Source organism: Larimichthys crocea, chromosome IV (assembly GCF_000972845.2).
Source record: "Larimichthys crocea isolate SSNF chromosome IV, L_crocea_2.0, whole genome shotgun sequence".
Classification (NCBI taxonomy): domain Eukaryota; kingdom Metazoa; phylum Chordata; class Actinopteri; family Sciaenidae; genus Larimichthys; species Larimichthys crocea.
In genome coordinates, this window is record NC_040014.1 from 252,668 (window position 1) to 276,332 (window position 23,665).

Genomic DNA, 23,665 nt, shown 5'->3' on the forward strand with positions numbered 1-23,665 from the left:
ATATTATGCTTGGAAACCTTACTTGATGTCATTTCTGAGACATTTGAATTTCAGAACAGTCCCTTGCAAATACATCCATTGTAATTTTCCAGAGCACTCCCTGATTTATTTTTATGCTTAATTTTGTCCGATTTCTATAAATGTCCTCCTCATCCTTGTTCTAATTCTATCACACAGACTAACTTTTATTGATGTTGTGTATTAGTAAAAATGAATATTTAATGAGAAGCAGAGTTCTATTTCTCAGTATAATATATAACAATGACAAGCATGGAATATCTCTTCTGGTTTTGTTTTCTTTTGAGCAGAAAGGCTTCACTCCTCTCCATGTGGCCTCTAAATATGGGAAGGTAGACGTGGCTGAGCTCCTGCTGGAGAGAGGAGCCAACCCGAATGCAGCTGGGAAGGTGAGACAATCTGTGCTCTCTGTAGTTCTGCTCCCTGAAGTACACAAAAACACTAATGTACTCTTTACAAGGCTGTGATGAGCCTACATGGATATGATTTATCACAGTATGTGTTTCATATATATATGTCTTTCTGTGTGTTGTTGTCTATCCCTGTGTGTTGTATATATGTGTACATGTGTATGTCTGTTTAACAGAACGGTCTGACACCCCTTCATGTGGCCGTCCATCACAACAACCTGGATGTTGTTAAACTTCTGGTCAGCAAGGGAGGATCTGCACACAGCACTGCGCGAGTAAGAGGCTCACATGCGTGTGCACAAACTAACACAGGCAGCACGTCAACCATTATGACACACATGTGTAACTTACATTACCTCATATGATCTTTGTGCTCTAAAGTACTCACTAATGACAGCATTCAAGTTTTAATCTAAAATCACACATGAACACTGTTAAGAACAGCATTGCCTAGTCTTGTCTGTATCTGTATGTCCTTGTTTCTGGCTTCAGAATGGCTACACTCCCCTGCACATAGCAGCCAAGCAGAACCAGATGGAGGTGGCGAGTTGTCTGCTGCAGAATGGGGCAACACCCAATGCCGAGTCCCTCCAAGGCATCACGCCCCTACACCTGGCTTCACAGGAGGGGCGGCCTGATATTGTGGCACTGCTCATCTCCAAACAGGCCAACGTGAATCTGGGAAACAAGGTATAATATTAGAATGGATCAAAACATATCACTCCAAGGGAATGAATTTTGATTTACGTAGCTTGATGATGATGAAAATGATGAACAGAGTAAATAAACCTCGTAAATGCTGTTTTATAAAGGCATATTGCCTGTCCTGTCTATTTTCTTTCAGAATGGATTGACTCCTCTGCATCTTGTGGCTCAGGAAGGTCATGTGGGAATCGCTGACACATTGGTCAAACAAGGAGCCTCTGTATACGCTGCCTCACGTGTAAGTTAAACCACCTCCAATGGTGCACAAAATGATAGAATGTTGTTTTATTACTGACACGAGTTAAAAGTTGATGGGAGAAGAAATGTGCATTTAATCTTTGCTGCCTTTTTTCTGTGCATGTTTACACAACACCCAAGCTGTTTGTAAGGAGGCATGAACGAAGCTACTGAACAACATCCAACTATCTCTCTCCCCCCTTTTGTCTCAGATGGGCTACACACCCCTTCATGTGGCCTGTCACTATGGCAACATAAAGATGGTGAAGTTCCTTCTGCAGCAGCAGGCCCATGTGAATAGCAAGACAAGGGTAAACTATATTCATCTCATTTGTATAATATGATGATTATATATGACTTCACATATGCCTGATGACTTGCTGTGTGTTTTGTTTACTTGTTTCATGCTTGGTGTTAGTACTATAAAGCTTGATCAAAACAGAGTTTAACCTCCAGCAATTAGTTTAGTGTATGAGCACCTTGGCTGGAGCACCACTGGTCATTATCATCTTTTGTCTGATCATCTGACCATCCTTTGTCTTTGTTTCTCCAGATGGGCTACACCCCTCTGCACCAGGCAGCTCAGCAGGGCCATACCGACATTGTCACCCTGTTGTTGAAACACGGAGCCCAGCCCAATGATATTACTTCGGTAAGACACCTTTAAGAATACCGTAACATGTGATGATCTTCCTCTGAACACTGAGCATTCCCTCAGGACTCGCACACTCATTTCTCTGGGGAAATGTAAACATGTTCTATAAATAATGTGAAAACAAGCAAGAAAGAAAACAAGACTGTGCCTCTGAGATTATACCTCAATAAAATACACAATTCACAGTACAGTTCACTTAAGGGGTGGGTTTTAAAGGGAAATGGTCACTAAAGTGTGCTGTAATAGTGCCTTCAAGTGCATCGCCTGTATCATTTTACCTTGTTTTTTTGTCCCTAGCATTAAGATACTTGACCTCTGTGATGAGGGAGATTCTATTATATGATACATATGAATATCCCCTTGTCTTCAGTCACCGTTTATCCCTATATGCAGATGATACTGTATTATATTTTTGCATATTTTTAGATATATTTTCTGACTTCAGTAACATATCCTTATTCCACATTAAAATAAATCACTTTACCGTAGCTGTAATAAAACAAAATGACATCTTTATTTTATATTTGGATTTTTTCTTGTGGGCACATTGCTCCATGTTCTTTTAATAAGGTATTGTATTATTGTATTGTAAATTTGAACAAAACTATATTTGTATTTTTATACCTGTATTCTGATAGACAACTAAGGGATTAGGAGCGAAGGGCAAAATAGCAGATGTTGTGAAAGTGTACTTCTTTATATAATACTTACTGTAGAAAGAATAAAATGCTTTTTATTTTTATTTGAAATTGATCTATGGAAATATTTCACATGATGTTTCTCATCTTTCTCTGCATAGAATGGGACATCTCCCCTGGGTATTGCTAAGCGTCTGGGTTACATCTCTGTCATCGATGTGCTGAAACTGGTTACCGAGGAGTCTGTCTCCGCGGTGAGCAACACATCATGCATGGTTCACATGGTTACGCCAATACGCAAAAGAAGTAGCCTTGACATACTGTGACTCAGACGTCCAATCAAATGATTGTCTTGTCTTGATCAAGTTCAGCTCCTCACTTGTATTCTCCATATATTCTCTTTCTTTTCCATTCCACTCCTTCTTCTGTCTCCACCATACCTTTCTCTTGAATCCTTGTCCTGCTCTTCACAGATCACTACAGAGAAGCACCGGATGAGTTTTCCTGAGACAGTAGATGAGATTTTGGATGTTTCAGAGGATGAAGGTAGAGTTTTCAATTTGATTAAGTTAAATACATCAACTGTACAGCTTTTGATAATTAATTTTCAGCTCTGATTCATTATTTTGGTAGAAGAAGACTGTATGGGAGGTACATTGACACGTCAAAGTACCACCATGAATTTAAATATGTACATGACTGTTTATAACACCCTTTTCCATTTGTTTTGTAGGGGTTGCCCAGCTAACCTTAGGTAGGATTGTGTCTGTATCTCTGGCTTGTCCAGTCCGGTGGCTAGTGAACTTGTGCCTTCATTGCAATTGCATTTTCTCATTTTCTCTGTGTGCCACTAATTGTCTTTTCTGATCAGCTCCTCTGACTCTGCTCTCAACTCCAGCACTGTTCACTCCTCTCTATCTTGATCTTCTCTATCTTTATTCTCTCCTCCCATCTCTCTCTTTCTCGCTCGAGATTTATTTAAAAACAAATGTGTCTGTTTTCATCAGCATGTAGTCACGACATTTTCCTTTTACCAGAGTTCAATCCACATCTGTTTGTGGACTCATTACTGACAGAACTCCAGTATTTCTGCATTTAAAACACGAGCAGCTCCCTACCAATCCAGCCATTTTGAAAATGAGCTCCTACCATTTACTGCCTAATTGATCTATAAGCTGATTACACACATGCTGTGTCCCAGCTGTGACACTCTCCTGCAAACAGCACGCACAGTTGTTGTTTATGCAGTCATCTTTCTGCTCTAGAGAAATTCAGAATTCAATCTAATATAATTTTTGGCACAAATTTTGAAATAATTTATACATTCAAGTGCCATTTTAATCTATTTTGTTCTTGTTGTACTTGTTTAATTGTATTGATTTTTTCTTCTTTAACATTTTTTGTCTACCTGTGCAGCTTGTACTAATGAATGTTTAATTGTCTGTATACAGCTCTGTTTTGTGAAGTGGGTCATACTTTACTCTTGTTGTTATGGTTATTATTTCATTATATCATTCCTCTTTAATAATTGAGGTATTTTCTCCTACACAGAAACAACCATCACCACATGTGATTTCATCTTTAATGGGCATGCTCACTAAAAAGCTGTCACCAGGTGCCTTGCAGTTTGCCGTCCATGCAGTGTCCTAAACTGTGTTAATATTCACTGTCTTACCAATCCTCTTCTTTCACTCCTTTGGTTTCCATCGGCTCTGATTGTTGTTGGTTTTACTCCATTGCTTAGACTAAAATGTCTCTGCTTTGTAGCCATTTTTTTCTGTGGTTTGAGGATGGGAAAGATTACTGCTTTCATCTATCCAGAACTGAACCAAGTGACATTATTTTGATTCGAGTGGAGACGTCAACCACAGTTCAAGATATCGTCACTCATAAAAAAAAAAAGAAAGAAAGTCAAAATGCATTGGGGAGGGTGAATCTTGGCAGATTTTCGTACTTCTAAGAAACGCACATTTGACGACTGAGTGGAAGAACTTGAGAGTTGAGATCAGCATCATTTTGCCCTGTTTTCACGTGGTCTTGTCCTTTTCTCTCTTAATTCCTTATGTGCAACTTGTTCTTTGCCAGTTTTTTGTTTTTGTCACCTTTCTTACCTCTTTATTTTGCTCATAGGTGACGAGTTGCTCGGGATGGATGGAGCACGCTATTTGAAGCTTGATGACTTCAAGGATCAGGACGATGACTTCCTCTCCCCAAAGAAAACCCTGAGAGACTTTGAAGGTGGCATGGGTACCACGTAAGTTGCTCTGTCGCTCATGTTTTCATGCTCATTCGTTTGTAACATCTAGTAAATGGAGGGGCTGCAGGTGACAGTTAAAACGGTTTTGTCTGTATTTCAGAATAAAAGTCAGCTCTTGTCTTACATTATTCTCACTTTTTCTCAGGCCATATTCTCCTGCTATTCCAAGGATCCCTTGTGTGTCCCCAGAAACTGTACTACTGGATCAGGTAGGCTTAACTAATGATGTTTGTTGTAAGCATTTGTTTGTTATCCAATAATACTTTGGATATTAAGTCACATATTCAGATGTTTATTTTTATCTTTTCCTTTGGTTTCTGATTTTCCATGTCTTCAATTATATCATCTCATCTCTGTCTGGTTTACTCTCCGCCTGTTTTTGTCTGGTGCTGGATTTTTTTGTTAAAGCCTTCTCTCTCTCCTTTTCTCTGTCTATCTTCTCTCTGTTGTTCTCGCTGCTTTTGTCTGTCTCTTAATCTTGATCTTTTCATTCATTCGTTATTTTTCTGCCTCTCAATTTTTCACTGTCTGTCTATTTCTTCTCCCTCTCTGACCTCAGCACACCCCCATCCCTCTGCCAAAGGAGTATGACGAAGACTCTCTTATCCCGAGCAGTCCGGCTACAGAGACTTCAGACAACGTCAGCCCTGTGGCTAGCCCCATTCACACTGGGTCAGCTAATAAAACATTTTGCTGAATGTTAATCCTTATTTTTACACAAGAATAAGAATAAGAATGGACTTTGTTGGACTCTATGAGATTACTAGTATTGCAAATGGAATAGAACAGGTGTCTCACTTTTATGTTTATATGACATGGTAATTCATAGAAAAAAACTCCACAACTGAGAATGCTGCACTTTGCTGAATCATTCCTCATCTGTTATGATCCCTGAAGTTATGACTTCCCAAAACATCAATATTGATGATCAATGGCTAAGACTGAGCTACAGATGCTCCACCAATCACCCCACTTCATACTGCACTAGCAAATGTCCAAAATAATCTTTATAATATATAATATTTTGCTGTTTTTTCTACTTATTATAATTATTTAACCCAGAATTTATCCTGCAAATGGAATGATGCATAAATTATGCATGTTGGTCACTTGCTGATCATAAACTGTGTCCGTATTGTTCATACATCGGTATTTAAATTTCATAATGTTTGAAAATATTCATTCATTAAGTCTGCCTAGTCATAATTTATGCACATCACAATGAGTTAGCTTGTGAAAAGCAGAATATAAAGTAAAGGTGTTAAGGGGAAAGAGTCACTCTGCCACACATCTGTATGAAGCTGCCTGTCTAATGCAGGATCACACAGCATGGGAAATCATTTTGTGTTATTCTTGCTGCCTGTATTGGCTGCTCCAGATGGCCTGTTCTCCCCTCCCATATTTAGACAGTCAAATGAAAAGGGCACCCTCATAGTAATGGTGTCTAATGTATGAATCACTCAGACAGAAGCCAGATCAATTCAAAACACTACAGAACAAAACCACAACTGTCTCATTCAGCAGAAAGTAAAGCCAAGTATTGACTGATAAAATTTCAGGCGCCTGTTTTACTTAATGCTGACCGCCTCTTGATCATAATAAGTTTAAAGATGATGAAGTGATCGTCTGAACCTTTCATTTCATTTCACTGTTTGACTCTCAGCTTCCTGGTGAGTTTCATGGTGGACGCTCGAGGAGGCTCCATGCGAGGCAGCCGACACCATGGCCTGCGCGTCATCATTCCTCCTCGAACGTGCACCGCCCCGACCCGCATTACTTGCCGTCTGGTCAAACCTCAGAAACTGACCACACCTCCTCCATTGGTGGAGGGGGAGGGGCTAGCAAGCCGTATCATCTCCCTAGGGCCATCCAGTATGCAGTTCCTTGGGTGAGACAGCGTTTTGAATTTACTGCATGTACAGATTTAAAATAGTTTCAAGTAAAAATTGCATAATTTTGTGTTTGTGTATACTCATATGTGAATTTATGTTAGCAATATGTGGCAGTCCTTGCAAATAATAATCAGGGTTGAGGGAATATAGAACATAAAATTGCTCAACAATATTGTATACTTGATATTCTCATCATTAAATTGTAAGATTTATGAAATTGTTTTAAAGATTATTAAATATAATTAACATATCAGCTGAAACAGAAACTACAAGTAAGAATGATTTACACTGGATTTGTGCAAGATGATGATCATGATGATGATGATAATAATAATAATAATAATAATAATAATAATGTGTTCTGTGTATCTTGTTTCATTTGTTATAAGTTATAAGTTAATGATGAACATGCCATCTAGTGGACATTGTTCATTTTGCACATCTCAGAGAGATGCTGAAAATAATAGTATAATCTTACTTGTTACTACGTTTATTTTTGTGATTTATTTATTCTCTTATATCCAACTTATCCATGATGCTCTGTATGTTAAACAGAAGAACATGACTGACTCCTGATTCACTACCAGATTTTAAGGCAGGTTTTTTTGTTTTTTTCTTTCACAGGCCTGTAATTGTAGAAATCCCCCATTTTGCCTCACTGGCACGAGGGGACCGTGAGCTTGTGGTCCTCCGCAGTGAAAATGGCTCGGTCTGGAAGGAACATCGCAATCGCTACGGCGACGAAGTGCTGGAAACTATTCTGAATGGCATGGATGAAGGTCAGTGTGAATGAATGGCTTTTGGCAAGACATTGCACGGTTGCAGAATGTGTCAGTCTTAATCCTTATTTATGATCCTGAAGTTGCAAAACAAGGGCACAGGGAGAGGATACTTTGTTGTCTAAACAACAACACAGAAGTACACTTTGTCTCACCTGAGCACGTGCAACAATATACAAAAAACTTACCTCCTCTGCACTCCTTCCTGTGTCTAGACTTGGAGAGTCAAGACGAGCTGGAGAAGAAGAGAATCCGTCGAATCATCTCCACCGACTTCCCTCTATATTTCGCTGTAGTCTCCCGTGTTCAGCAAGAGAGCGATCTGATTGGTCCAGAGGGTGGCAGGCTGACCACTAAGTTGGTACCCCACGTCGAGGCCATCTTCCCTGAGACGGCTGTCACTAAGAAAGTGAGATTGGGCCTGCAGGTAAGGAGAGGAGTCGAAAATTGGAGTGCAAACAAAGTAGAGGGCTTGAGATATGAATGAGAAGGTATCATGAAGAGGAGAGGCAATTGCATATTCGAAAAACACAAGATAGATCAAATGCAGATCTTCCATAATTGCTTGGGTTTTTATTTTGTTTGTACAACAGAGACAATCTGGTACTTTTCAGAAATTACTCAAGGCACGTGTTTGAATTACAAAGCAGCTGAGTCTCACTCTGGGACTTAACAGTCTATGCCAGTGTTCTTACCTGCGTAAATTCTGTTTCACTGCATTCACTGAGATTTGACAGATTTCACGTCCTGAAGTTGATGTTCTGCCTGTTTGACAAATGAGCCTGAATATGTCATATGAAGGCATCAGTCACTGAGAGTGGATTTGTACACCTTACTGCTGACTTCAGACAGATACATTCATTCATCACAGTGAACATCAAATCACATTTTACTGAATAGAACAAAACGTAATACATACTTTATTGATCCCTCGAGGGAAAATTCTTTTTTCACTCAAGTTTTACATGCAGTACAACCACACACACACACACAAAGGAGTCACAGACATGCAATTGTGAGAGATGGTGGGCAGCCATATAGCAGCGCCCTGGGAGTGGTTAAAGGTTCAGTACCTTGCTCAAGGTGAACTAGCACCTCTCCGGCAACAAGTCCACCTTCCATACTAACCATACATATCCAATAACCAACTAAAGAAAGTATTAAAAATCTAAAGCACTATAAAGACCATCAGCAGTAATTTAAGATATGGATTATTATAGTAAATGACTAAAATATTAATGATGTAAAACATTAAGATCTACAGGTTATTTTATAAGTTTACACTCCCTAAAAACTTGACCTGATGTCTACATCAGCAGTAATCCAAGTTGATATTATTATCTACATAAGAGAAATGTAGAAATATCTATCCAGTTGTCATGACCTTTAGGATATGACTTAAAGTTTACATCTGCCTGCAAATGCTGTTACCAAGAACTAGGTGACATGACCTGAGGAGTATCTCAGCCTTACCATACCGCACCGTTTTTAATTTAGCATTTGTAACACGTGGTGTCTGTCCTGCCAAACCGGAGCTTCTGGCAAATGTTGGCCTGATTGACAGTCATCCAGACCTCCACAGACACACATATGGGAACTTGGCAAACACTCCTGCCGAATCCTCTATTCACACAACACCTCCACTCAGTTTTATTTTTCACGACAGAAGGATTACGTCAGATTATGGGTTCTACATTTCAGTTTTGTTTTTGTCCTCAGTGTACATTGTTCACATTGTCTGTCAAAGCACTGATTTATCACAGCATTGATGCTATTTAAGGGAATTGCATGAGTTTTTGCTTTGCCTTATGCTGCTCTGTTTATGTTTTCCTTTTATCCAGCCATTCATCACTCCTCAGTTACCTGATTTAAGTTGTGAGCCACACTGACGAGATGGTGCACTGATCTGAGTTGGGTCAGGTGTAAAATATGAATTGGTTGCATGTGTGAGTATGGCTGCGATTTTGATGTCTGTTGCATTCTGTGTTGCTCTCTTTTGTTTTTGTATCTTCTTTTTATTTCTATTTCCTGCTATTTACTCTTTTTAGATCACCTACTCTATATTTCCGCTTTTATATTATGTTTCTGCTTGAGTTTATCTCTCACATATTTTATGTACCCAGCCTTCTTCAACTCCATATCCTTTTAACTGTGCATTCTGACAGCTTCCTATTTAATAACCTTTTCCTCCACCACCTCAGGCGCAGCCAATCCCTGATGAACTGCTGACTCGACAGCTCGGTAACCAGGCGACCTTCAGCCCAGTGGTTACCATCGAGCCACGCCGACGCAAATTTCACCGTCCAATTGGGTTGCGGATCCCTTTGCCACCATCCTGGAGGGAGAGTCCTCGGGATGCTGGGGAGGGTGATACCACCAGCTTGCGCCTCCTGTGTAGTGTCATTGGTAGGATCCATTTTGGAAGTTTCAAGCTTTCTCTGTAAAGTAATTTCTAAGTTTTTCTATTATTTTGATACTTTTTTGGACGTACATAAAATGTGCTGTAAAAAGGTGTAGGCATCTGTTCCCTTGGTTATCAGAGCATGAATGACACAGTGTGGTTTTTGTGTGTCAGGTGGCACAGCACCAGCTCAGTGGGAGGACATCACCGGAACCACTAAGCTGATGTATGCCAACAACTGCGCTAACTTTACCACTAATGTTTCTGCAAGGTGAGTCAGCTTTCCTTCCCCGCACTTAGGCACACCTCTGAATGTGAATTCAACCTTCTCTTTTGTCCTTTTGCCAGATTCTGGCTGGCAGACTGTCCACGCACGGCAGAAGCAGTGACCTTTGCCAATTTGCTGTACCGGGAGCTGATGTCTGTCCCATATATGGCCAAGTTTGTTGTTTTTGCAAAGATGAATGAGGCGCGAGAGGGACGCCTACGTTGTTACTGCATGACAGACGACAAGATGGACAAAACGCTGGAGCTGCATGAAAACTTCACCGAAGTGGCCCGCAGTCGAGACATTGAGGTCAGCACAGGGGTCAAAGGAATATGTTGCCAAGTTCACAAAAAGAGGAAAGGTGTTATGGCAACCTAAAACATACTGTAGTCCCCAGACAGTGTTATAATTTTCACTTACTATAAGAATAATTTGCGTTTTTTATTTTTATTTTTTATTATTATTACGTTCTATATTCAGGGAAACCTTGACTAAGCAAATAGCTCTTTTACAGCAATGCCCTGATCACAACAAACATAAACAATATACAATAAATAGCCCAAGCATAGTAAAGCGGTTAACAATGATGCATGATGTCCATCTCAGAGTCTCTATCTGTTATGATTTATCTTGTCACCTTTAACATTTTGTGAACCTTTCTGCAGCTGATGGAGGGCATGCCGCTGCACCTTGAGTGTTCTGGGAACCTAGTGCCGATCAGGAAGGCCACCCAGCAGCCTCGCAGCTTCAGCTTCCAGGCCTTCAGAGATAACAGGCTGCCTGTCTCCGTCAAGGTCTGTCTCCATCTGACCGTTCATATGCCTGCTTTTCTATCACTCGCTACGTATTCATACTGTACTGTGGTTCTGTTTGTTCAGTTCAGTGTGTCAAGGATCCTCTCACCAGTTAGTGACCTGCTGATCACCCAAACAACCTGTTCACCCTGTTCATTACGGTGGTTTTTGTGTGTCTGCTTATCACTGTCATATCTGTCAGACAGTCTCAGTTTGTCTCTCTATTAGCATGTAAGTTAGGACGATGTTTTCTCTCTGCACTCATTCAGGTCCACAGCAACACTACACCAAGAAAGGAACATCTACACCCAAAAAAACTGTGAAATTAGAGGCATAATTTCTCTCTAATATTAAGTCAAATTTTTTTGTCTCTACTTTTATATTCTATTTTTGATATATATCAACACATTTTCTGATCGGTGTATGTCTGTCAGTCAGTCCATTCTTCTCTGTGGTTGTCGAATCCTGTTCATTCTTTCTTAGCAAGTTAAAAAATGTCCAGATTTGTCCCAGATTTTTTTTCCGTCTCTTTCGATTTTATTTTGGTCAAATTACGTTTGATGAATGTTTGATAATGAACACCTCCCTGATTTGATTACTGTGTTTTTTAAATGTGTTCCTCTGGTTACAAATTAGTCCTCTCTGATCATAATTGTATTTTCTTAGTCTCTTTTTGTCCTTCTGCATTTTATTGATGTGGTTTAACCCTCCTCTCTTGCCTTGTCTGTTTTCACACTGTGTGCCTTTTTCATGTCTGTGTTGTCATATTTCTGTCATTTATTTTATTGTCTTTTCATTGTGTGTTTCGTTTGGTAATCCATTTCTTTGTCTGTCAGTGTGACACACACTACTGTTCAGTATCAGCTAGTTGAATACTTTGATAAATATATTTTTATCACAGTGTAGCCAAGCAACAAACAACTTACCTATCTACCTGTCGACTCTCTTGGGTAATTGTTTGCATGTCCTGTGACTCCCTCACTTTCTTTGCCTGCCTTCCTATCTTGCGGCCTTGCCTGTCCTGTATGTGTCTGTCTCACTGTCTCTCTTTCTCTCTCTCACGGTCACTCTGTAACTGTCTGGTCTGACAGACGTCCAGGTAAAATGTGCAGGTAAATCTCTCCCTCTCTGCCTGTGGACTGCTATCATCCCTGTTTCCCCCTGCTTCTCGTCCCATGTTACTGCGCCACATGCTCGAGACATTGTGGAGCGATCTAATACCCGTTTTGATATGTTTTTCTTCCTCCTCCTCCTCTTTCTTCTCCTCTCTCTCTCTTGTTCTGCTTCACTTTCTTCTCTTTGCATGTGTTCTGTCTCTTTCTGTCACTTCCTTCATCTTTGCCTACTCTTTTTATCCACCCTTCTCTCTTTCATCCCTCTATCTGGCTTCTTATTTTTCCACTATTCTCTCCTTTTATTTCTCTTTCTATTTTCTTCTTCTCTTTCTTTCTCTCTTCACTCTCTCTCTCTCTCTCTTCACTCTCTCTCTCTCTCTCTCTCTCTCTCTCTCTCTCTCTCCCTCCGTTCATCACGTCACTACATTAGGTCAGAGATAGTAACAAGGAGGCCGCTGGGTTTTTATCATTTCTGCGGAAGTGCACCAAGTACGAGGACACACAGCATGTACTGTGTAACCTTAACATAACCATGCCACCATGTGTCAAGGTAAGGACTGGCATGCAAACACCTCCCCACACACACACACACGCACACAAATATTTGTGTGTGTGTTTCTGTAGACGTTGATGCTGAGACAGAGGTCTGCGTACGTGACATTCTCCTAAGAAGTCAGTAAAGTTTTTCTATAAGGTGTATAGCTAGTAAGTCATATCATGCTTAAGGACGTCTGATGTGTAATAAACTACTCAATAAATGCAAGTACTGTATAAATGAATGAAGGAGCAGACAATATTCAAAAGCCGATGAGGCAGGCAAGGTTCAGGAAAACTGGGAGACCAAAACACTAGGAAAAAATAACACAAAAAATGTTATTTGAAAAAAACGATGAAAAAAACACTTCACAAACACAAATGTAATTAAATGTAATATTTTAATGTAATATTTGTCACTAACCTTATACATATTCCTTGAAACAGCTTGAAGCCCCCTGTATTCTTAACTATATGAGTTACTGACTTTAGTTACTAACTAAACAAGGCATGAGCATTCTCTTGAAGGGGTCTGTATGTAAAATATGGTAAAAATTCGCTTATTACTGTGGGCCCGCTGTCACACCCTTTAATTCTCGTAATGGACTATATAGGGTACAAGTAAAGCAGTTTTTACTGTTTGTGACCTATTAATCAGGGTGGTGACATGCACTTTAAACAGGGCTACGTAAATTACACTTCAAACTATTGCAATGTAGTCATGACACGATTTTGTTGTTTTTATTTATTTTTTAGGTTGTTGGAAGTGAGGAGCGTAGGCGAACTTTAACGCCTCTTGCCCTGAGGGAACGCTACAGTGCACTAAACGAGCCTGGTGTGGGTGAGTCCTTCACTGCCTGACCTTCAGCCCTCTCCTGAGTAATACACTGTGGAGACGGGCACTGAATGTTGCACTGCCCCTTTACCCACAACCCTTTGCTTCCCACTCTGCTCTCTCTATATCCCCCTCTTTGTCTCGTGTGCACGCATGGCACAAAGACTGAGCCTTGGATGCAATGCACTGCTCAACAGTATGGCCCAGAGTTCTTTGCAGTGCAGTTAGAAGAAATCGTATTGAATGTGCGACAAAAGTTGTGCAGCAGTCCCCAACAAGACCTTTAATGGCTCCATGGCACATGGCAAATTAACCTTCTCTTTCCTGAGTGTCCTGGAAGCTATGACAACAGATGAATGACTTCTGTGATTGGTTTGCATGGCGCTGGTGTCTCCACTGCGATTTCCAATGGCATGGCAGCAGATACTGATAGCATTAGCACTGTAGCTTAGCACTGGGAATGGGCAGGACCTCGCAGTGGAGCTAGACAGAGGAGTCCTCCTATTGATTGGCCTGTGGTAAATGAACAGAGTCAAGATGGCCATTCGGGTTGGTTCAAACGTTGCAGATGGGGGAGGGGGGTGAAGGTGAAAGGTCTTTTCTGTCTATCAAGTACACAGCGCTGCTACATTGCACCTCAGTCCCTCTATAATGGTTACTGAATGCTACTTTGATTGGTGGGGCTAGCACCTGAATGAACCCCGAATTCTGACTTCCCTGTCCATATGGTGTGCTGACCCTGAGGATTATTTGGACAAAAACAATGTGGGTACTGCTTATTTTCTTCAACAGAGCAATGCTTTTGTTAAGGTAAGTAGTGCCAATAATAACTGTAATAGAAACTCGAGTCAACATCAAATCTTTTAGGACTAGATTAAGAATAGCAACTGTTTGCAGTATTTGAACATTTGTCAGTAACACACATTTGGATAGTTTTAAGTTAAATCCCAACATTAACCTGATTCAAGCTCTGAATAAATTTAGACTTAGTTACTAGAATGTCAGCTGGACTGTCCTGAACTTAGATACTGTATACTCTAAATTACAGTCAGTTACATTATAATCACTTTAGTAAAGTGAACGTACACTTATTTGTCTTAATCACACTAGTATTTTTCCTTTCTCTTTAGCCACAGTGAATGCCATGGAGAGGACTGAGCTCAAGATCAACATCATATCTGAGCAGCTGGGTTTGAGCTGGGCAGGTCAGTCATTTAAAAAAATCAGAGGATCGATCCAACTCCTGCATCTGTTTGTTACTGTGTGTTATCTATTTATCTACTCGACATGTCTGTTTGTCAAGAGTTGGCACGGGAGCTTCAGTTCAGTGTGGACGACATCAATAGGATCCGTGTGGAGAATCCCAACTCCCTCCTTGATCAAAGTTCTGCTCTGCTCAACTTGTGGGCCAGCAGAGAAGGCAAAAGGGCCAAGAGTAAGTCAAGTTAGCTGCTTAAATACTGTATTAGTCATCACTATGTGCAAACTGTCACAGATGTTGATTACTAAAGTAATTTAATGTCTTTTAATATGACGAATCTTTCTTGAATTCCCTGTTACCGTCTTTCTTTCCCTCTCTTTCTCTTTTGTCTCCCACGCCCCTCCCTATCGATGTGTTTCTTGTCAGTGGAGAGCCTGTACACCGCTCTGAAAAACATTGATCGTGCAGACATTGTAACCTCTCTGGAGGGTCAGGCTCCACAGCCAGCAGCAGGTTCTTTAGAGGAGGGTGCCTGTCGACTCAGCGACCGTGACTCCAGCCTGCTGTCCCCCAGTGTCATTAATGGTAAGACTACACAAACACATCAAATACCACATCAGACAAGCAACATTTAGACACATACCCTAATCAATGTACAGTGCCTTACCATGCTACATGTAAAGAGCAAAACATTCTGCTATGCCGTAGTTACCTTAAAGCTAAACAATCACCAAGGTTAGTTATTGGTCATGTCACTATTTTAATTTAAAGTTACAAATGCATTTGTTTTAATGGAGAATCTTCTTCATTCAAAATATATTATGAAAATTTCAAAAGTTTTGATTGTTAAAAAAGTTTTGACATATATATATATATGCGATGTTAGGCTTGTTTTATTGTCACATGATGATGTGTAACAATCAGAAATGGAAAGTTTATACAGGATATCCAGACATATTTACAAGGAATCAGCAGTCAATTCAATTATTACAAGAAAATTCATTGTAAAAATAAGTAATTTCTCTATGTTGATTAAAAATCACCATGATTCCACACTAATTTAACAATTATTTCTTCAGGATTTATTTACTCGAATGCTTCTTTTTTTTTTGTAAACAAAAGCATTGGTCACAACAGCCGGTATAGTCAGCACTACTAAAAATCTGAGACAAAATTCCTCAGCACGATAAGGTGAGCTGTTGTTCTCATTTACTTTCCACCTCTGAAAACTTCCCTGCTTCCCTGTGAGTCTGGGTAACAGCCATTTTACCTTGTCTCTGTTGCTCCACAAGAGGTCACGGACACAAGGCCACCGCGCCTAGTGCGCAAGCCACGAGTTATTAGACCCCCGTTTTTCAGAAGGGGTAAGTTGAAGTTGAACTCGGGCTGCATGGTGGTTTGCTGCTCATGACATGATGATGATGATGATAATGAATTTCAAATTATGTTTTTGAAGTCTGAGGAATGGTGTCATTCTCCCACCATGAACTCCAGCCTTTTGCAGCATGCACTAATACCGCCTCTGTGCATTCCTCACTGGGGCCACAAGTCATTTTTTCTTTTTCAGTTACAGTTTTTCACACCTCATACTTGAGCCCTGAACATGATGGTTCTTATTCTCCTCACTGGATATGAGAAAAGAGGATAAGTCACTTTCGCCGTTGCTGACAGGATTTTAAGGGTTAACTAATGCTAAACAGGCCGATACTTAACATATGGATAATACATGATTTTGTGTGTGTGTTTGAAATTGTTTAGATGACGTGTGCCTGTGTGAGTATGTGCACACATACATGCTTGTGTGTGCACACATACATGCTTGTGTGTGCACACATACATGCCTGTGTGTGTGCACACATACATGCTTGTGTGTATGTCTGGGATGGATACACTAGTTAAAAGTGGCGCTAGTACACAGATGATAGCGTGCTCTGGGCCGTCATACCTTGTTTCTATCGCTCTTTCTTTCCTTCCTTCTGTCTGTCTTTCTCTCCCTGAGAACAAGACAGAATTTCACTTCTGACAAAGTTTGATCGACAGCAGACATTGTTACGATGTTCTAGCAGTCTTTGACTTTTGTCTTTTGCTCAGGACAGTCTCTCTTCCCGTCCTACTTTCAGTCTCTCTGAAATCTGACATGTCATATCTGCTGCCCAGCCGCCCTGCTGCTGCTCCTCCTCCTCCTCCTCCTCCTCTTCCCCTCTCCTGCTCTTCTTCCTCACAGCTCTTCCTGTCCGACCTCTGACATCATATGACCTCATGTTGACCTCTGGGCCTCCTCCTCCTCTCTTGTCATCTTATTTTCCCGCGCTCCTCCCTCGTTCAGTCGAGCGGGGACCCTCTCCTCCTCCTCCTCCTCTCTCAATCCAGCTCTGTGTGTGTACTACAGTTTGTGCATGTGCATGCTGCATGCTTTGCTGTTACGGTATCTGTTCGTGCGTGTGTTTGTATGTGTGCGGGAGTGAGTGTGTTTCAGACCTGGGCTTTAGTTAATTGCAGCTGACTTTGTCAAGCAAAGTCAAATCATTTTCTTTACTTCAGCTTGCAAAAAAATGTATGTGTATGAATATTTTGTTTTTACACAAGTATGCCAAAATATTTTAAAATACAGATTTACCCAGGTCTATTTAAGATGATTTCTGTGAGTGCAGTTAGTGTGAGTTGTGCGTGTGGAGTTTTCTTGAACATAATAAAGTTTGCTGTTTTTGATTCTGACATCTTTATGTGCACGGCATGCTTTCAATGTATGAAGTTTTCCTCACAGTGTAAAATGTTTCCTCTGTTCAATGTGTGTATTCTGGTCTTGGTTTTAATGCTATATTAACAAACAAATGTGTGTTTTTTTTCTTTCCTTTCCTGTAAAATAAATGGTGTGTTGTTTTTAATGCTACGCTGTAACACAGGGTCAGCTGCATAACACATAATGTTCAACGGACAATGTTGCTGTGACATGTCTTTCATTCATGGGCAAAATAATAAGCTATATAAATACATGTAGTGGGGTACGTGTTTGATTCGATTTTCATCATGTATGCTTTGCCCAAGTCTGATGACGGACTCACTGGTAACATTGTCTGAACGTTATCTGCCAGCAGGGATATTGCTGTGAGGTGTGTTTGTGTATTGGTTCGAGTGTGTGTGTGTTCTGTACATGTGAGGCTCACCTGTGTGTTTGTGTGTGTATGTTCATCTGTAATTTAATATGAGTGCAGTATTTGTGTATATGTGAGTGTGTGTGTGTACAGTGGTGACGTGGGTAGCGTGCTGTGCAGCGTGTTATGTTTTTGTTTGTTTTTTTTCACTGTGGAGTTTATTTGTGCTTCACTTACATCCTGTGCCTATGACACCTTTGTGTTTGTGTTTAAATAGCAGGAGTGAAGGGAAAGGCTAACCCAGATTCATCTAACTCATTCTAAATCTCATTCCTATTCTGACCCATTTCTCCCTGCTCACCTCATTCTGACGCCACCGCTCATCCTCCTGGCCCTGTACCATCCCAGAAACACACACACACACACACACACACACACACACACACAAACACACACGATTACTCACATTTTAGTGGATATGCACAAAAATGCTATTATACTATTACTAATTACACAGTAAAGAAGTATTTCACCCATTAATACATTAATACATTCTTTTTCTTACTGGTCAGAGCTATGGATTTGTGTAGTTTTTAGATCGGATGTAAGTAAAATTCATCTTATAGATAGAAGATCCCCTTTCTTAGAAACCTACCTAGAAAAAGAAAATGTACTTATTAGCAGGTCAGATAAGACGTATATAGTTTTCTATAGTTTCATTCAATCATTTCCTGCCCTTAGCTGGATCTTTATGTTATATACTGTGGGTTTCTGCAAAGAAAAAAAAAAAAGGAATTGCAGTGCATCAAACCTCTCTGAGGATCTATCTGTTAAGCTTACCTGTCAGTCTGTCAGTTGAATGTACAGTTTATAGATAGTGTATATAGACAGTGCCTTGGTAGAAATGTGTCTCACTTTCTGTTACCACAGCTGCACGTTAAAGCAGTTTCCATACAGCAAATATATTGATATCATTCTAGAAAAGTAATTATTTCCAATCATGAAGTTTAAAAAAAAGGCTGTTTTTGAGATGACATGACACATAGTGATTGGAACATCGGACACGAGATGTAATGAACTGATTCTTACAAGCAAAACTCCCTCTGTCAGCTTTTGATTGCAATATTTTATTGTGAAGGGACATATTTCAACATCATAAGCAATATGATAACAGGATTAATTTGATTTTACACTAAAAGGATTTTAATAAAATCTTACGGTTGAGCTCATTATATATTTGGTTGTTCTTTGAAAGCCCCATCTGAGGCACATTACTATCCAGATGTTTGTGGTTTTTACCCCAAAGTTTGTTTGTCACAAGGTGACATCGCACCTTGGTGGATTTGGGGTCTGAAGCACTGAACAGTGTGAACACATCCTTACTTAGATTATGGGTGAAGTACTCTTTGCTGTTTTACAATATCACCTTATTTCATTCATCTGACTTCACTGATGCAACAATTTATCCAAACTATTTTACTTACAGTCAATCCCCTAAACATGTCACATGTACAAAAATGTGTGAGAGTCACCAGTCATATATAACATATACATTATAAGTTTCTTTACATAATATTTCCAAAGTATTAGTTTAAAGTTGAATATGTTTTACTGTGTATCTTAAACAGACATTCAACCGTGTTAAATTTAAATGATGAATCAAAATGCCAATCAATCAAATATTTAAAAGTGAATAAAGGAAAAAATACTAGCTGTGAACAAGTTGTGTATCTTAAAGATGAGACTAGACTAAGACTAGAAAGATGATCAGTACCCAGACAACATGTCAAAAAACTGAACCTAAGTGACATTAAACCTCAGAGATAAGGTGTTTTTGAGTATTCAGCATGTACTATAAATCAAAATATAAATACATGTTTTGATATAAATGTCAAACACATTATTAATATACCATTTATTTTGTTTTGCCTTGAAATGAATAGTATAAATAATAATTCATCTTTGGATATAATGTGTGTTTGAGTATTTGAAAGTGTGTTTGTGTCATATGTATTTTGCTTGTGTTGTTGCAGTGAATGGCATCTTGCTCATAGTCAAAGTAGAACAACAACAACAAAAAAGAAATATAAGAAGCCAACAGTGTATATATGAAGTATTTTGTTTATACATTAGTGTCAGCAAAATATTGTGATGAATAATGTTAGATATCCCAAAAGTATATTTTAATAAATTACAATCAATTGATTTGTTATCTCCTCCTGAATATTTCTTAGGCTTATCAGAAGAACAGTATATATTTCAACCAGGTGATTGATTATATTTTAAAAATGTAGTAATAATAATAATAAAATGTAGACCCATATATAGTGTATTATAATGTAAACTGACTTTATTATAAACTACAATTACAAAAAAGTATTTAACATATTAGTTTTGTCTAATGTGTATTTGTATTTATATGTGAAGTGTGTGTGTGTGTGTGTGTGTGTGTGTGTGTAGTGTGTGTGTGTGCGTGTGCGTGTGTGTGTGTGTGTGTACAGGGGGCAGACATATAAATGCATGCCTCTGATGTGTAACGATGGGAGAATGCAAGTCAAACAGTAACTTGCATTTTCCTCTGCAGAATCAGAAACGTGGGTTGGAACGATAACAGACGTTTTATTTTATGATTGGTCTTTGTGTCACAGCTGCTGGGCTTCATCTGATCACTTGTCTAGAATATTTTGACATTACTGGAAAAGCAGAATCTGCCTGAATTGGTCACCACCAACGATGATCTAAAGAAGAGCAAATTTGCTTTTTGAAATCGTCTGAACACATCTGTGATGGCCACTTCCTGTAGGCTTACTTACTTCACTGAAAATAGTGATTTCCTTATTGGCTATAAGTAAATCCAACAGATTTGATGTACATTTTTGATCAGCCTCTTAATGAGCTCCATTTGTAATCAGGATACTAAAATCTAACTGGAACACTTTTCTCAGATACATTTATATCGTACCAACCCCACAATCAGTTTACTGTATCACTCTAGACTCACTTTTCTTTTTCACTTATCAAGGAACACAGTGGATGTTCTGCAGATTCAGTTTCTTACAAACTAGAGTCATTCACTTCACAGACAATGGATGATACACCAATCCCCTGTGACACTCACCTCACTCTTATTGCCATGTCCCAATGACGAGAACCTAAAGTGAATTAGATCAAACCCACAAACAGAAAGAAAATCAGTCCAAATATCTGTACACCAATTAGATAAACCAACATTTTCAAGATGAAGGAAGCTGATTTCAGAATGAAGTATTGTAATGAAGTATTATAACATAGACGAGTATATAAAACATACTTGCTGGGATTTATTGGAGTCACAATCTGGATTCAGGATCAATATATCTTCTGTCTCACACTTAATGAAATGGATTGAAGGATATTCTAGTCTCTAGTCTCTTTCCTGGTGTATTGGGACAGGGCTGAGCCCCACTGTTTCCTCACAGGTTGGAGAAACAGTCGATCCACCACCTCCCCATCTTCGCCCTGGCTGTGCCTGCGTGGTGTTAGTCTTTCTCTTGTCTCGCCTCTGTCTTCCCTCCAGGTTATGGGCTGGTGCAGGAGGAGCTGCTGTCGCCGGCCTCTTTGCAGTACAGCTTGCCCTCTCCGCTCGGCGCGGAGCCCTACTGGCAAGAAGTTTCCAGCCTCGAGTGCGCCCCCATCGCCACCACCGAGGAAGACACATTAATGGAGATCATGGACGTTCAGGTGTGGCCAGCAGGGGTCAGCCCCTCGCTGGTTCCAGTGGAAGACTCATCAATGGAGGGCAGCAGTCGGGCTGATGACTCGGAGGGCGCCACGCTCTCTCTTCCGTGCAGCTTGGGTCGCCCAAGCAGCGGAGCAAGCGGGGCCAGTGGCTCCATCATGGAACTGGAGGAAGAGGAGGAGGATGAGGAGGAGGAAGGGGAAGTGGAGGAAGAGGAGGAAGAGGAGGCGCCACAGGAGCTAGCAATTGCGCTGGCAGAAAGGGACAGGGTGAGGGCCAGTGGCGCTGTCCCCAAGGTCAACCTAAACGGGCAGCTGGGAGGTCAGAGGTCGGATGGGAGGAGAGGGGAGGCCCTCGCAGCAGGAGGAGGAGCAAAAGGGGGAGGTGGAGGTGTAGGGCTGGGTTCAGTGGAAGGGATTTCTGTTGTTGCAGGCCAACAGGTGTATGCCCAGCTGTGTGAGATGTCAGGACTGAGTCGGGATGCAGAGCATAATGGAGATAACCGGTACGTCAGCTGTAACTGTAGTCAAACTTTGTGCGTCATTTTCCACAGTCTGTGTTCAAAATGGCAATACATCCCCTTTATCGCTTTGTTTTGTTTTGTTTTTCTTTCTCTCTCCCTCTGTGTTTATGCATTTTGCTCTCCAGAGTGATGGGAGGCGGAGCGTTTCAACCTTACTTACCAGACAAGGATTCCCTCCAGGGCTGGATGGGCTCGGTGTCATCAGGATGTGACGTGCCAGGCTTGCGCGTGGCCCAGGAGGCTCTGCTGACTCCGGTGTGTGACACGGGTTACTCTCATGTGCTGCGTGGGCGCCTCCTGCAGGGCACGCAGCCTTTTGACAGGGGGCTGGGCTTCTCTCACCAGGAGGCAGGTCAACGTGCTTGGGAACAGGAGCTGAGGCGGGGCCAGGTCAGGTTGCTACGCCGACCACCCGCCGCATCCTGCGCCCGGAGGGGGAACATCATCAACATTTTTTTGCTCGTGACCATCAACAATTTTTGTCTCACTCACAACTCAAGAATCATCAAAATGGATAATTTTGATGAACCTGAGGGGAATGATGTGTTGTGTGGTACAACACATGGGAAATATCTGCCATAACTGATACCTTTTTGTTTTCTTTTACATTTCTGATTGCAAACAATGTGTTATAAATGAACAAAGGAGTACTATGAACTGTTATTTATATGTAAATGGTGTTCTTTTTCTACAGGGAGAGGAGAAAGAAGACTATGCTGCTGAGGCGCAGTTTGTTTCTGAACAAGGAAATGCGCTCGCTCGAAAGGTGAGTCAGTCACGTTTTAATTGTGTACACTGCATCATACTCGCACACAAACACTGTAAACCCAAGCAGACAACCATGAATCAGTCACAACGCCTGGCACAAAGGGTGGGTAATTAACAGAAGCCACCAGCCAAATCTTTGTTCCCATCAGCAGACGAGTGGATGATAATGTGGATTTAAAAAATTAAGAAATTGAAGACGTATATTAATAGATATATTAAAGAATGCAAGACCTGGTTGTTTAAACTGAGTGTTGGTAGGAAAAAGAGACATCACCACCTTTCATCATCGTCATCATTAGTGAAAAATGGATTTGTTCTATTGAACAACATGCCTCGGGCAGTGATGTGTTTTGGAAGTGATTGCTTCCAACCTGATTGGCTAATAAATTTCTCGATGTAAGGCGATGACAGGTGGTAAATTTGGGGGACCGCAGCGAGCCACAGCGGCTGGCCGGTGGACAGACAAGTTAGTTTACTGCTCTGGTTTCATGTCGAAGCATTCAGCAGTTAACTGGTCCGAGTGTTGTCTCCTTCCCTCCTCCCTCCCTCCTTGCTCCAGGTGGGGGTGGATGTGAGAAAGGGCGCTCAGTCAGTGCAGCCCACCAGTCTGCGGAGGGTTAATCACTGAAATACACATACTACCCAGTCCTCCAGGTACGGGACACATAACAAGCACTTGTGCATCCCAGTGCTTGGATAGAAACCTGTATGGCAATATATTGGAGTCTTTTAGAGCTCGTAGTCTCTCACATGCTGTTCTGTACCATTGATGTTCAAAATTAGAACCCTAGATTTGGCATTTAGTACACTTTGATCATTTTCTTT

At 40.6% G+C, this 23,665-nt stretch overlaps 1 protein-coding gene across 8 annotated transcripts in view; it reads left to right on the forward strand.

Moving 5' to 3' along the window:
* ank1b (ankyrin 1, erythrocytic b) overlaps nt 1-23,665 on the forward strand; it is a 68,267-nt gene that overhangs the window by 40,484 nt on the left and 4,118 nt on the right. For 4 of the 8 annotated variants that reach the window (XM_019260183.2, XM_027278593.1, XM_027278588.1 and 1 more), the window contains exons 16-44: nt 309-407; nt 605-703; nt 921-1,118; nt 1,273-1,371; nt 1,583-1,681; nt 1,924-2,022; nt 2,825-2,917; nt 3,137-3,209; nt 3,397-3,417; nt 4,794-4,917; nt 5,066-5,129; nt 5,480-5,592; nt 6,584-6,808; nt 7,437-7,591; nt 7,807-8,018; nt 9,793-9,997; nt 10,167-10,263; nt 10,341-10,569; nt 10,926-11,054; nt 12,600-12,719; nt 13,460-13,544; nt 14,669-14,743; nt 14,842-14,973; nt 15,166-15,324; nt 16,032-16,103; nt 21,388-22,054; nt 22,198-22,327; nt 22,767-22,838; nt 23,400-23,494. In XM_019260183.2, the coding sequence (XP_019115728.1) occupies nt 309-407; nt 605-703; nt 921-1,118; nt 1,273-1,371; nt 1,583-1,681; nt 1,924-2,022; nt 2,825-2,917; nt 3,137-3,209; nt 3,397-3,417; nt 4,794-4,917; nt 5,066-5,129; nt 5,480-5,592; nt 6,584-6,808; nt 7,437-7,591; nt 7,807-8,018; nt 9,793-9,997; nt 10,167-10,263; nt 10,341-10,569; nt 10,926-11,054; nt 12,600-12,719; nt 13,460-13,544; nt 14,669-14,743; nt 14,842-14,973; nt 15,166-15,324; nt 16,032-16,103; nt 21,388-22,054; nt 22,198-22,327; nt 22,767-22,838; nt 23,400-23,468 (4,014 nt within the window). In that variant the 3' untranslated portion in view covers nt 23,469-23,494. The remainder of the gene's footprint in view (nt 1-308; nt 408-604; nt 704-920; nt 1,119-1,272; nt 1,372-1,582; nt 1,682-1,923; nt 2,023-2,824; nt 2,918-3,136; nt 3,210-3,396; nt 3,418-4,793; nt 4,918-5,065; nt 5,130-5,479; nt 5,593-6,583; nt 6,809-7,436; nt 7,592-7,806; nt 8,019-9,792; nt 9,998-10,166; nt 10,264-10,340; nt 10,570-10,925; nt 11,055-12,599; nt 12,720-13,459; nt 13,545-14,668; nt 14,744-14,841; nt 14,974-15,165; nt 15,325-16,031; nt 16,104-21,387; nt 22,055-22,197; nt 22,328-22,766; nt 22,839-23,399; nt 23,495-23,665) is intronic. The other 4 variants (XM_027278589.1, XM_027278591.1, XM_027278592.1 and 1 more) reach the window with 4 other exon arrangements.